This window comes from Chelonia mydas, chromosome 1 (genome assembly GCF_015237465.2).
Source record: "Chelonia mydas isolate rCheMyd1 chromosome 1, rCheMyd1.pri.v2, whole genome shotgun sequence".
Taxonomy (NCBI): domain Eukaryota; kingdom Metazoa; phylum Chordata; order Testudines; family Cheloniidae; genus Chelonia; species Chelonia mydas.
The window spans coordinates 341,782,681-341,795,973 of record NC_057849.1 but is presented as its reverse complement, the minus strand read 5'-3'; the positions used below and the strand labels follow the sequence as shown (position 1 = coordinate 341,795,973).

At 47.0% G+C, this 13,293-nt stretch overlaps 1 protein-coding gene across 4 annotated transcripts in view; it reads right to left on the bottom strand.

Annotated features, from left to right (window-relative positions):
• The window catches only part of FBH1 (F-box DNA helicase 1), a 45,418-nt gene extending 32,849 nt beyond the window's left edge, over window positions 1-12,569 (bottom strand). Inside the window, exons 1-6 of one of the 4 annotated variants that reach the window (XM_037889399.1) lie at window positions 12,343-12,569; window positions 9,416-9,580; window positions 6,594-7,132; window positions 5,285-5,415; window positions 1,604-1,739; window positions 1,089-1,279 (exon numbers count right to left, since the gene is read on the bottom strand). In XM_037889399.1, the coding sequence (XP_037745327.1) occupies window positions 1,089-1,279; window positions 1,604-1,739; window positions 5,285-5,415; window positions 6,594-7,132; window positions 9,416-9,580; window position 12,343 (1,163 nt within the window). In that variant the 5' untranslated portion in view covers window positions 12,344-12,569. Of the gene's footprint in view, window positions 1-1,088; window positions 1,280-1,603; window positions 1,740-5,284; window positions 5,416-6,593; window positions 7,133-9,415; window positions 9,581-10,612; window positions 10,772-10,803; window positions 11,086-12,342 lie in introns of those variants that run through there. The other 3 variants (XM_043521097.1, XM_043521101.1, XM_027818326.3) reach the window with 3 other exon arrangements.
• Between the last annotated feature and the right edge of the window lie 724 nt (window positions 12,570-13,293).

Below are 13,293 nucleotides of genomic sequence, written 5' to 3'. Positions count from 1 at the left end.
GCACATCTACCAATGTGATATATGCCATCACGTGCCAGCAATGCCCCTCTGCCATGTACGTTGGCCATATCGGACAGTCTCTACGTAAAAGAATAAATGGAGACAAATCAGACGTCAAGAATTATAACATTCAAAAACCAGACGGAGAACACTTCAATCTCTCTGGTCACTCGATTACAGACCTAAAAGTCACAATATTACAACAAAAAAACCCTTCAAAAACAGACTCCAACGAGAGACTGCTGAACTGGAATTAATTTGCAAACTGGACACCATTAAATTAGGCTTGAATAAAGACTGGGAGTGGATGGGTCATGACGCAAAGTAAAACTATTTCCCCGCGGTTCCCCTCCCCCCCATTGTTCCTCACACATTCTTGTCAACTGCTGGAAATGGCCCATCTTGATTATCACTACAAAAGGTTTTTTTTCCTCTCCTGCTGGTAATAACTCACCTTAACTGATCACTCTCGCTACAGTGTGTATGGTAACACCCATTGTTTCACGTTCTCTGTGTATACAGAATCGTCCTACTGTATTTTCCACTGCAAGCATCCAATGAAGTGGGCTCTGGCCCAAGAAAGCTTATACTCAAATAAATTTGTTCGTCTCTAAGGTGCCACAAGGACTCCTGTTCTTTTTGCGGATATAGACTAACACGGCTGCTACTCTGAAACCTGTCATTAGAAAATGCAGGTAGAGATGTGAAGTGACTTGCCCGAGGCTACATGGTGAGTCAATGATAGCTGATTGAAACTCATAACTTCCCTTAGAAACTCACTGCTTCTCATAGCTGGGTTAACTCTGTTGTGCTAACAGGAGTAGAAACAACAACTTGCTTTCACAACTGGGACAAGCAACGAGGACTCCAAATACACATAGGTGGTTGATCTGCTGTGTATGGAAGTATTTGTTGTATACAGTCACTTTTCTGAAAATAACAGCACTTAAAAACCACCCTGGACTACTAATATACTGGACACTTAGCTGCTGTGAACTAAGTTCAATGGGGCAAGGATGTGCTCACAATAAATAAGCATTCCAGCTGCAGATTTTCATTTTAAGATATGAAAATCTCCCCCTCCTCACCTGTTACTTATATTGATGCCCTTCTCCCTCATTGCATTCAGCAGCGTGGCCATACAGTATAATGTCTCAGTGACGTCCAGAACTGAAAGGGTAGAGCTGGGTCTCCTAAGACACGCCATCAGCTTCTGGATGTCACGAACGCCATCAGAGAAGAGCACAATAGCTGCTATCACAGCCCACACGTTCACAGCCTAGAGAGGGTGATGGCAAAAAGAAGAATGGAGAGAACCAAGAGGACTACAGAGTTTGTCTAGTCAGGGCATTGGGGGAGGGGAGAAAGAGAGAGAGAGGCCGGCATTATGAAAAGATCCCTGTGAGTATTAATAGCATCAGTAACAAATTTCCTCAGCCAATCCCCTTCCTCCCCACGACTATTTAACATTTCCTATTTATGCTAACAATTTATCACTGGCAAATGCTTTTCTTTAGGAAAACCCTTTATGCCCATTGCTCCAGATATGACCCACAAAGTAAAACGTAAGACCAAAAAACCCACCAAGGAATGTTTAACCTACCCCCGCAGTGCCCTCTAAATCAGGCAGTCTCTGGATGATGCATTTCTCTGCCTTGGTAAAGAGATGGTGCTGCTTCAAGCACCTGAGAACTGCATCAGGGTCCATTCTCCGGTCAGCGTTGGAGGCGGCCATATACCTGTGCAGAAAGTGCCCAAAGTCAAGGAATGAAAGTTAGGTCATCTGCAGTACCATTAAGCCTGCCCTCCGGTATGCATGTAGCCAGAGGGGCTCGATCCTGCCAGGCGTTGAACACTCTGGCTCCGATCCAGAAAGGCACCTAAGCACGTGACCAGTTCCTAGTCTCATTGACTTCCAGGGATTAAAAGTTAAGTGAAGCACGTGCTTAAGTACTTTGCTGGATGAGGGCCCTGGATTGTAAACTCTTCAAGGCAGGGATCATGTCTTCGTGCATGCGTAGACAGCGTGTAGCATACTGTGGGTGCTACAGGAATATAAATGATAATGCATAGGGCAAGGAGATGAGAGGGGGCTGTGAGGATCACAGCTATTACTGCTAGTAATGAGGAAGGCCTGTGGAAATCCAGTGTGCCCTGATCAGAGAAAAGATAAACTTTTTTTACGCATTGGGTTTTCCAATCTCTCACATCTTAAAAAAAATCGGACTACTTTTGATCCCATTTGCCTCTCCAACTTCCACCTCATCTTCCTTCTCCCTTTCATATCTAACCTCACTGAATACACAGTTTACAATCACAGTCTGGAGTCTCCTCTACCCTCTCCAATCTGGCTTCAGGCCCAGGCGCTCCACTGAAACCACTTGCCAAAGTCTCTTAAGACCTCTTCCTAGACAAACCTCAAAACCAGTACTTGAGCCTCAGCCTTTTTGCTTGTCAGCTGCTTTGGATACCATTGACCATGCTCTTCATCTTGCAATCATGTCTTCCCTTGACTTCCGTGACTGTCCTCTCCTGGTTCTCTTTCTTCTCCTCCAATTGTTCCTTCAGTGTGTCCTTCAGAGGATTCTCCTCATCCCATCTCCAACTTCCTGTGGATGTTCCACAGCAGTCTGTCTCCCCCTACATTTTATTTCTGGGTAATCTCATCCACAAATGCAAATTCAGACACCATCTCTATACTGATGACTCTCCGATCTACCTCTCCACTCCAGTCCTGCCTCCTTTTGTCCACATTAAAACCGTGGCCTCTCTCTTTGACATCTCCTTGTGGATGTCTAGACATCAGCTAAAGCTCAGCACAGCTAAAACAGAGCTTTTACTCTTCCTACCACTCCCTTCCTGGTACCTCTTTTCTCAATCACTAGGGACAACACAGAGTGGATAAAAATTGATGATTTATTAAAAAACAATTTAAAAAGTCAAATTTATTTATTTAAATTAAACACTGGTTTGTTTGTTTTTTTAATTAAAAAATGTAAAATTAAATTTGAAATTGACAACCTATTTAAGGCCTACATTTATTATAATCTATTAAAATCATTTAAAATAAATACAAAATATAATATTAAGCAGAAAATGTTCACTGCCAAGTGTTAAAGTCAAACCACTGAACTAGTGGAAGTCACCAGCTAAGCACCTGGAACCAGAGTTTGTTGAAATGCTAAACCAACAGTAGCCTCTTCTACAGGTGCAAAGAGAGAATATTTTCTTCGTATCTGTTTATTCAACTAGTGCAGTTCACTGACTGGTTGACTCAAAGTTAAGAAACCAGTGGGTGTTAAAAAAGCAGGAAAGCTTGTTTTCCTCTTCCAACCTATTAATGAGAAGTGTGTGTGAGAGGATGAGATCTACTAGTTTCAAAATCTTGAAGGACATGGTGACCAGAAACAATCAATTCAATTAGCTAATTACAGTTCATACTTCCTTTGTTGAATAAATCAGTTAGTTTTAAATGCAAAACTTGTTTTGATGGACTTTTTTCTTATGTACCCAGAACATTTAAAGGTTAAAAAATTAAATTGCTGTTTTAATTGAATTTGGGTTTCCATCCAGCGAGAGATGCAAATCAAAAGTAAAATATCAATCTAATAAATAAGAGATGCATCATTCACCATTTACTAACATAATAAAAAATTTAAAATTAAGAATGAATATATATTAAGGTAAGCTATGTAATTGTTTAAATAAATGTGTATAAGATATAGTGTATCAAGACTAGCAAAAAAAAGCACCAAATTTAGCGTGAAGGCTATATTTAGTTGCCAATCAACATGTTTTAATGGTTACCATTTGTTAACTAAGTATTGGGCGCTTAATCATTTTAACCCTTAAGATTCTGGACCAGCCCTAAATAGTAACATCCAATTGGTTGGCGTGTCTGTCCAGTTGGCTATTTAGTGGTTTAATGATTATCAGCCAAGGAAAATAAAGTACAAATGCAAAACAGGGTTAAAATCGATTTAAAATCAGTGTGTGCTGCTTGCTGGTTTAAATCATGATTAAAATTGGGGACTTAAATCGTTCTGATTTAAAATCAGCCCTCGCTGGTGCAACACCACCATTGTGCCTATCACCCAGACCTGTCTCTAGATCTTCAGACCCAGGCTGTATTTAATTCTTACAGACTCTTTCGGGATAACATCTCTTACGCTCGGCCTTATACATCCACACAGCTCAAATTCTCAGGCAGGCTCTCATCATCTCACGTCTCAATTACTGCAACATCCTCCCCTCTGGCCTTGACAAATGCCGTCTTGCTCTGCTCACACCCATTCAGAATGGTGCCGCAGAGATCATTTTCTTAGTCAGTTGCTTTGACCACATCGTCCCACTCTTTGCAGTCCTTCACAGGCTCCCCCTTCTCGATGGCATCAAGCACAAGCAATCAGTCTTCGCTTTCAAGGGCCCTCATGACCTATCCCCCACCCTACGTATCATCTCTCATTTGCTATCTAGATGTGACTTTCACCTCCGATCGGCCTTGTTGCCAGCCTCCATTGCCCACTTGTTAATATTTTCCCATGTTGCTCCTCACACTTGGGAGGAGCTCCCAGCAAGCACCTGCAAAGCGAACACATTATCTTCCTTAAAACTCTCCTTTGCCACGTTGCATACAAAACACTTGACAATGGTTCGGCCCCTGGTGTGCTGAGGCCACTACCTACCATGCCGAGCTACCCTGACTCATTGTTTCCTTGGCTTCCCCGTCTGTCTGTATCCATTTGTTACCTCATACTTAGATTGCAAGCTCTTTGGGGCAGGAACTGTCTTTTTGTTCTGTGTTTGTACAGCGCCCAGCACAATGGGGTACTGGGCCGTGACTAGGGTTCCTATGCACTACTGTAATACACGTAATAAATAACAGTAGCCAGAAAATGGAATGATTTGGAAATTTAGAGCATCACCTCTAGGTTATATTTTTATGGCATAAATACTTGAACGGTTAAGGCATCTGATTAAGGGAAAATGGAAACAGGAGATTTTTGGGTGGAGTGGGGAGAGCGAAGATGGCATTTTTTGCCTAGCCCAGAAGGTCCATTGATCAGTTTTACTTCTCATAACTAATTCCTCCTCTCCCCTGCACACCCCAATCATGTGAAAAGCAAGATGTGTGAGAGGAAGTTAATCACCTTTCTTGGCAAAGCACAGCATAAAATGGAGGCAAACCTACAGCAACAGACTGGAAACAGGGCAAAGCACTGCGGGGCTGCTTCCCCCATCTGCTGACGTACAGCTGTAAAATCACACGATGAAACAGACTCACCTTATAAACCCCAGCACGCACTGATCCTGCTCTTGGGTTATACTGTAACGATCCAGAATCCATTCAACTGTGAGCAGAGCCTGGGCCTCCTTCATGAGGTACTGATGGTACAGCTTTTTCCACAGGATAAACTAAAATGCAAATCAATGCCCCTATCTGAACAGCACCTTTCAACCCAAAACACTGTATAAATAGGCTTCTGACAAGCACCAAGCAGCAGCATTGCTCCTCGGGGAGACATGTAATTTCAGTTTAGCAAAACCCAGCAGCTCGATAAAAAACAAGCAGGTGGCTCATGATGGGGCAAAAAGAAGATGGAGAAAAAGGAGGGATGGAGGAGGAAAGAGTGAAAATTCTTGCTCCTTGTAGTCTAAGGACTTGTCTACAAAAGGCTTGTTTCTCTAGAATTTCTCACTATAGGTACCCCTGGCTTAACCACCCAATGCTGGCAAGGTACCATCGGCCATCAGCATTTTTAACACTGTCACTCAGACCTACTTTGAATAGGATTAGAAAACATAGTGCTTCTGACACCCTGTGGCTCTCTGGAGCCTGTCCCCACGAGCCCTCCCACCTTCCCCTTTGGGACTGTTTTGGTAGACACTGCTAAGGGCTCATCATCTCTTACGGTCTCCAAATCTAAAACAACTCCCAACAAGTTCATCATTATTTATTATTTGTACTGTGCATAGGAGCCGCAGTCATGGATCAGGGCACCAGTGTGCTTGATGCTATACAAAGAACTAGAAGATGGTCCCCTGTCTCCAAAAACAAACAGCCAACCTGTAAGCAAGGACAGGTGGATGCAGGCAGATGGAGTGGTGCCTAGTAACAGCGAGACAATACTGCTCAGCAAGATAGGCAGTGGTCACAGTGCACGAGCTAACAACAGAGAGTTTTTTGTAGGGATCACTGCAGAGGGCAGTTTTAAGGAGGACAGTGGGATGGCCTTGCAGACATTTACAGGCAGCTCCTCCAAAGCAGGTGGAACCCACATAAGAGAAAGCACAAAGGTAATGGTTCAAAAATGTAACTGGTGGCCGATGAAGGTGGGGAGGTGGGGGAGGAGTGTCACCTCCTAGCAGACACTCGGCACCTCACAGACAAGACTTCACAAAAGAGTGAAGTAAGGGAGGTTATGGCGATTACTGATGGGACAGATAAGTGGAAGAAGTGGATTCAAAGGAAGAAAGAAAGAGGTCACTTAGCTAAGCAGACCAGGGCAAACGTTCCTGGTGCATAAGCAGGAATGGGACACGATATAGGCAGCAAAAGAATCTGAATTAAATCAGTAAGACAACACCCTCACCAATGGATCACTGACAATCTCTCTCCAGCGATGACACACCAAGCTCAGGTTCAGATAGAGATCAGTCACAGGGAGGAAAGAAAAAATAATTCTCAGGACTTCATTGGGCAGCTGGTCAATGTGTCCTTGGGGTTCTTTACCGCATAAAGTCCCTAGAAGCCCAAAATATGAATCAGGAATTGGATCAATTTCTATGACATCAGGGTCTTGTCTGATTTCTGTGTGTCCTGGAGAATACTTGAGGGAACTGTCCATCGTGGGCTTTTTATCAGTCCCACCACATTTACTATATTCTGTATAATTACTGCCAGCTCCTTCTGAGCAGAGAGGCCGTTTTCTAGAGGCCGCAGGACCCCCGGAAGCTGGTTTAGCATCCCCATCATATCCAAGCAGGGCACAGTAATCCTCCAACCCATCGTCCATGAAGGAGTCGTCCAATGACTCTTCCTTAACTTCATTGCTTTTTGCCACTTTGTTACTGGTAGTTTGCGTCTGAATGACTTTGAAGTAATCAGTGATGCTCCTCTGATGATCCTGTCCTATAGCAAAGACAAGAAGAAAGAACACAAGCAAAATGTGTTTCTCTGTGTGTGTCCAATGCCTGAAAGCCTCTAGGAGACTTTAAAACAAAAGGGCAAAATGCTAACACCTCACTGCTCCCCTCCCCATGATCTTTACACACAAATAAATACATAGAAAGAAAGCTGTAATTTCTACTTCACATTAATTATTTCCTCTGAACGGACAAACACGGTGACAAAGGAAGGAAGCAGAGAGATAGGAGGATAAATAAAACTACTGTGGTCAACCTCTGAGATCAGCATAAAACTCTTCCTGCTACAGTTTACTTTTCAGAATCCAGTGAATATGAAAACAAGTTGAAACAACAGTGAAGCCGCAAACTGTTTCGAGCTTAATGTGAAAATCGTAGCATAAACCCCTAAATCAACATTACTCAAATGCAGCCACCGGAGGATTTTTTTTGCAGCCACAACAGCCTCCTGGGCAGAGACTGGGGGGACAAAGCGGCAGTCCCACCCTGCAGCTTTTGCTCCTGAATGTGCTCCCTTGGTGTTTGCTGGCACCGCCAGCAGGGTTCAGTGCCCTGCAGCCTCCTTAGGGGCTCCAGGCAGCGCCTCTGGAGTCACATGGCGCTGGTGTGCACGGCACCAGAGGAACCTGGGGCTCCGCCAGCGGCTGATGAGTTCCTGACCTTCCTTCTCAGGGGTGACGGGGCTCGGGCTTCAAACCCGGGGCTCCCACTTCAGGCTTCAGCCCGAGGCGGCAGGGCTCCGGCTTGGAAAAACTGTTAGAGTGGCCACCAGCAAGAGTTGGTAGCCGCACTCTGAGGCCACCAAAAAACTTGTTGCGAGAACCCTGACCCTAAATGGAACAGGCCTTAAATACTTATTGAAATTTTAAGAAAAGAGATCAACATTTTTTTAAAGTAATAAAGCTAATTTATTACCAGCCACCCATTGATTTGACGGCAAAAAGATTATAGCACAGAAGTGAAACTGAAAGTCTACAATGAACTCTACTCTCAGGAGCCTGTCCTTTCACTAATACAGCAACCCACACTAGCCAAACCCCTGGAGATGCACCTCACCTAAGCAATCATATTATTGGTTTGGATATTAACGTGTACCTATGCCGACATTAAACATCATTACTGGTCCACACAAGTTCCATACTCTTCCTAGTCTGCAACTCACAGCCATTATTTTGTGCTTCCTAATGTTTAACCAAGAGGCAGTGCTGGAAAAACAAGTGGGGCCAAGATTTTCAAAAGCAATTAGTGATTCTGAAAGCCCAAGTTGGCATGCCTTAAAGGGCCTGAGCTGAGCACCCAAAAAGTAAAGCATCCAAAAATTACTAATTTTCAAAAATGACTTGGCCGAAGACACGTATTCAGAGTCTACAATGGAAATGAAACATGATCCAGCAGTTAAGGCATAGAACAGAGAATCAGGAGCCCTGAGTTCTAGTCCTGACTCAGCCACAGACTCTCTCTTCGATGCTGAGCAAGTCAATTCACCTCAGTTCCCCTGAGGAAAATTTCCAAAAATGTTTAAGTGACTTAGGAATCTAAGTGTCACTTTCAAACACAACTTAGCCACTACTCAGGCTCCCAAGCACCTAAATCACTTTTGAAAATGAGACTTGGGCGCTTTTGAAAATTGTACCCCATGTATGGAAAATGGGTATCATAATAATTCCCTGCCTCACAGAGAGGTTGTGAGGATTCGTTAGTTAATGCTGTGAAGTGCATGGAGATCCCTGAATGGAAGGTGCTACAGAACATTAGACAACCAACACTTAGAGAACTAACTAAATGAGAATGCATATTAAATAATGAATATCCAAGAGTATCTCCATAACTGCAGATGCTGCAGTGTATCTCAATTAGGGCTGCCATTTGCAGCAAGCAGGCTGGTCTAACGAGGCTGGTGAGTGCAGCTCAGCTTTTCAAAGCAAGAAAAAGGTAGAAGACATTTGGAGTTGGTGTAAACCAAGACTTAACCCAGCCCTGGTGTGGGACTTGCCCTCCTTGGGAGGAGAAAGGACTCATGACTGTAAAGGTAGCTCTCTCCTAAGTTGCTCGCCATTGCTTAGTTAGGCCGCTGCTTAAGTACAGTTATACCAAAGGGTGATTACAGTATGGATCAATCAACTTCTTTCATTGTGGACATTCAATTAGACCTCCTCCACTGCTCTTCCCTCAGTAACTGCTCACAGTAATTGGGGTTAAATTCCACTGTTGCACAGAGTCAATATTAACAGTACACTCTCAGCTCTAAACCTGTTTGGAAACACTGTACCTTCTTGTTGTCTCTTGGTCCTGTATGTAGGGTAGAGGCCCCTGTTTAGATCTCCGCTTGCCTGTCTTTGACTGAAAGGCTGTGTCAGGGAAGATGAGCCTTCTCTGCTCTGGCTGAAGGCTTCACAGTCACTGGCTGTAAGGTGCTTTCGTTTAAATGGTCTCACTGTCACCAACACGAAAAGAAAATTGCATGGCTGTTAATTTAATTAAGTTTATGTTTATTTTCAGGTGACATGCTGTGCCTTTGGTAGACTTCGACAATCAGTTCATTAGGGATCAGTTATTTTATAAAAGCCCCATGGGACGATCCCCACATCTTAGCCAACGTACTCTCTTTCAGTAGCTTATGCAGAAATTTATACAGAGCATTGAAGATATACTGTACAGTAAAATACATCATCAAGACACTTTGCAATGTTCAACGCTATGTGGTAATTATAAAGTTTACACAATAACTTCACTCCTGGTGTCTAATTCATCACTGTACAGGACTTTGGGATATCCTCCGGTATGAAATGGCTACGCCACTGTAGCGTAGACAGCTGCTATAGCGACAGAAGGAGTTTTGCCAACGCTGTAGTAATCTGCCCCCTGGATCAACAGAAGAATTCTTCCATTGACCTCATGGCATCCACACCTGGGCTTAGGTTAACTCCATTTCTCAGGGCTGTGAATTTTCCACACCTCTGAGCAACATAGCTAGATCAACCTAAGTTTACAGTGTAGACCAGGCCTAAGTCTAGGGATCTGGTTACAACAGAAAAAAACCTATAATGCAGATGAGTCTTCAAGCCTTTTGCACAAATGGGCTAAAGCTTTGGATATGTCCAGGACATTAGGCCTGTGAAACTTCTATCTAGACTCAAAATTGCAAACTGTTAACTGGGCCCCTTACTCAGATATATTTGCAGTGTAGCTCTTACCCTTACTGTTGGCAGTAAACTAGAAAACCTTGTGAGCAATTTTAAAATGTTAGGCTGTAAATAGAAATTCACAAGAACACATCTATTTTGATAACAGGGACTGGCAAGGATAGATGACCTAACTTCCAGTTACAGAATTATGAGTTAAAATCTAAAATGACCATGTGCAATAGTGATTCCAGCTGCAGTAAAAGCATCCAAGCCACATTGCTCACTTGGCTTCAGTTTTTAGTTCTTTTTTATATCACACAGTAGAGAATGAGATCCCATACCATAAACCATACCCAGGATATCTATGAAGCCAGTAAGTGCTTTTGGTTTACATTAGCATCAAAAGGTCAAGTCATTTTCCTTCACTTCTTCCTCCCCCTCAGAGCTATTACACACCACTAAGAACTTTAGCAAAGACCCCTGTGGTTTCTGATGCCTTATACAACCAACACTTCGCTGCCCCAAAACATACCAGAAGCAAATGTCTAAGGAAGAACAAATTATTTGCTCTTCAAGATCAGATGCTTTTGAAAAATATTCCAATTAAAAAAAAATGGTTTCTCTCTTAAAAGGAGAGTGGACAGAGAAGTCAAAGTGGGGAATGCAAATACTTCATTGACAGGAATACTAATTTTAATTAATTATTTTAATCAAATCATAGCACTTTTGCTTTAATGGTTGAAAATCTTAAAGATCCCAATGAACAATGAATAAAGCCCCCCACCTCCTCCCCAGCCATGACCTCAGAAACCCCGGGTATTAATTCTCCAAAGCAGCACCAAGGCTCCTATAAGCGTTATCTATTGTACATGCCTCCTGCCCCCAATCCCTGTCCCTAAAGCAGACCCCACCCCCAGGTCCTATCCCTACCCTCAATGCAGACCCCCCTCAACCCGATCCCAGCCCCCAATGCAGCCCCTCCCATTCCAGGCCCTATCCCAATGCAGACCCCTCCACCTCAATCCCTTGCCCCCCAGTGCATACTGCTCCCATTCCAGGCCCAATCCCTGCCCCAACCCCAATCCCTGCCCCCCAGTGCATACCCCTCCCATTCCAGATCCTATCCCTGCTCCCCCCGATCCCTGCCCCCCAGTGCATAACCCTCCCATTCCAGGCCCTATCCCTGCTCCCCCCGATCCCTGCCCCCCAGTGCATAACCCTCCCATTCCAGGCCCTATCCCTGCTCCCCCCGATCCCTGCCCCCCAGTGCATAGCCCTCCCATTCCAGATCCTATCCCTGCCGCCCCCCCTCCCGATCCCTGCCCCCCAGTGCATACCCCTCCCATTCCAGGCCCTATCCCTGCCCCCCAGTGCATACCCCTCCCATTCCAGATCCTATCCCTGCCGCCCCCCCTCCCGATCCCTGCCCCCCAGTGCATACCCCTCCCATTCCAGATCCTATCCCTGTCGCCCCCCGCCCGATCCCTGCCCCCCAGTGCATACCCCTCCCATTCCAGGCCCTATCCCTGCTCCCCCCGATCCCTGCCCCCCAGAGCATACCCCTCCCATTCCAACTCCTACCCCTGTCGCCCCCCGCCCGATCCCTGCCCCCCAGTGCATACCCCTCCCATTCCAGGCCCTATCCCTGCCCCCTGCCCGATCCCTGCCCCCCAGTGCATACCCCTCCCATTCCAGCTCCTATCCCTGCCCCCCAATGCATACCCCTCCCATTCCAGCTCCTATCCCTGCCCCCCAGTGCATACCCCTCCCATTCCAGGCCCTATCCCTGCCCCCCGATCCCTGCCCCCCAGTGCATACCCCTCCCATTCCAGGCCCTATCCCTGCCCCCCGATCCCTGCCCCCCACTGCATACCCCTCCCATTCCAGCTCCTATCCCTGCCGCCCAGTGCAGACCTGATCCCAGGCCCTAGCCCCGCCCCCACTCTAGACCCTCAAGCCAGGCCCTAGCCCTAGCCCCGCCCACAATGGGGACCCTTCCAGGCCCTAGCCCCGCCCCCACTCTAGACCCTCAACCCAGGCCCTAGCCCCGCCCGAGCCGAACCAGCCTCACTCTGGTCCCGCCGGCGTTCGGAGCCCGCCGCCGCAGCTCCGCTTCCCGAATCCAAAATCCTGCGCCCGTGACGCCCCGGCTTCCCGGGATCCCGCTCCCCGCCTCCGCCTGACTGACTCCGCCGCGCGCCAATCAGGGAGCGCGCGGTCTCAGCCCCCTCCAATGAGACTCGTCCTGGCTCACTGAGGGGCGGGACGCGGCCAAGGGACGAGCGAAAACGTGCCCGGAGTTTGTTTACTTCTCCCCCTGCCGCCGCCGCCACGTGTCCAGTTCAACCCTTCGCGGGGGCAGTAACGCTGGGGCGGCGGCTGCCCCGCCCGCAGGTCACACGCCGTGATGTCATCGCGATGTCGCGCTGGCGTCACCCGGATTTGTGATGTCATGCTGACGTCATGGCGACCTCGCCCTGGGGTGACGTCACTCTGCAGCGGAGTGGGGAGCGTAGCAGTGGCAAGGCCCCCCCCCCGGACCCCCGGGCTCTGCGTCACCGCGGGGCTGAGGGGAGGAGGGGCGATCGTGGCCCCGAAACCTCTGTGTAAATAACGCCCCTCAGGCGGGGGGGCCCGGGTCACACCGTGTGCCAGGGCCCGAACTCCTCTCGAGGGGCCAGCTGCCCCGCACAGACAGAGGCCACCCCGCATGCGGGGGGCAGCCTGGTCCGACGGGGCCGTACAGGGCCATGGGCTGACGCTGCGGGCGCTGGGAAGAGATGGCCCCTCTCCCCGGCCAGCGCCGTACCTTGCTGGGGAGCAACAGGCTTTCAGGCTCAGCGGTGGCCATCGGGGGAAGCCCGGTGCCAGACTAGTCCAGCCGGTAATAATAATACCGCGCTCTTGTCCGGCGCCTCCCGTCAGCAGATCTCCCAGCACTTTATAGAAGAGATTGGTATCCCCATTTTACAGATGCGGAAACCGAGGGACAGATTAGTAAAGTGACTTGCCCAACATCACC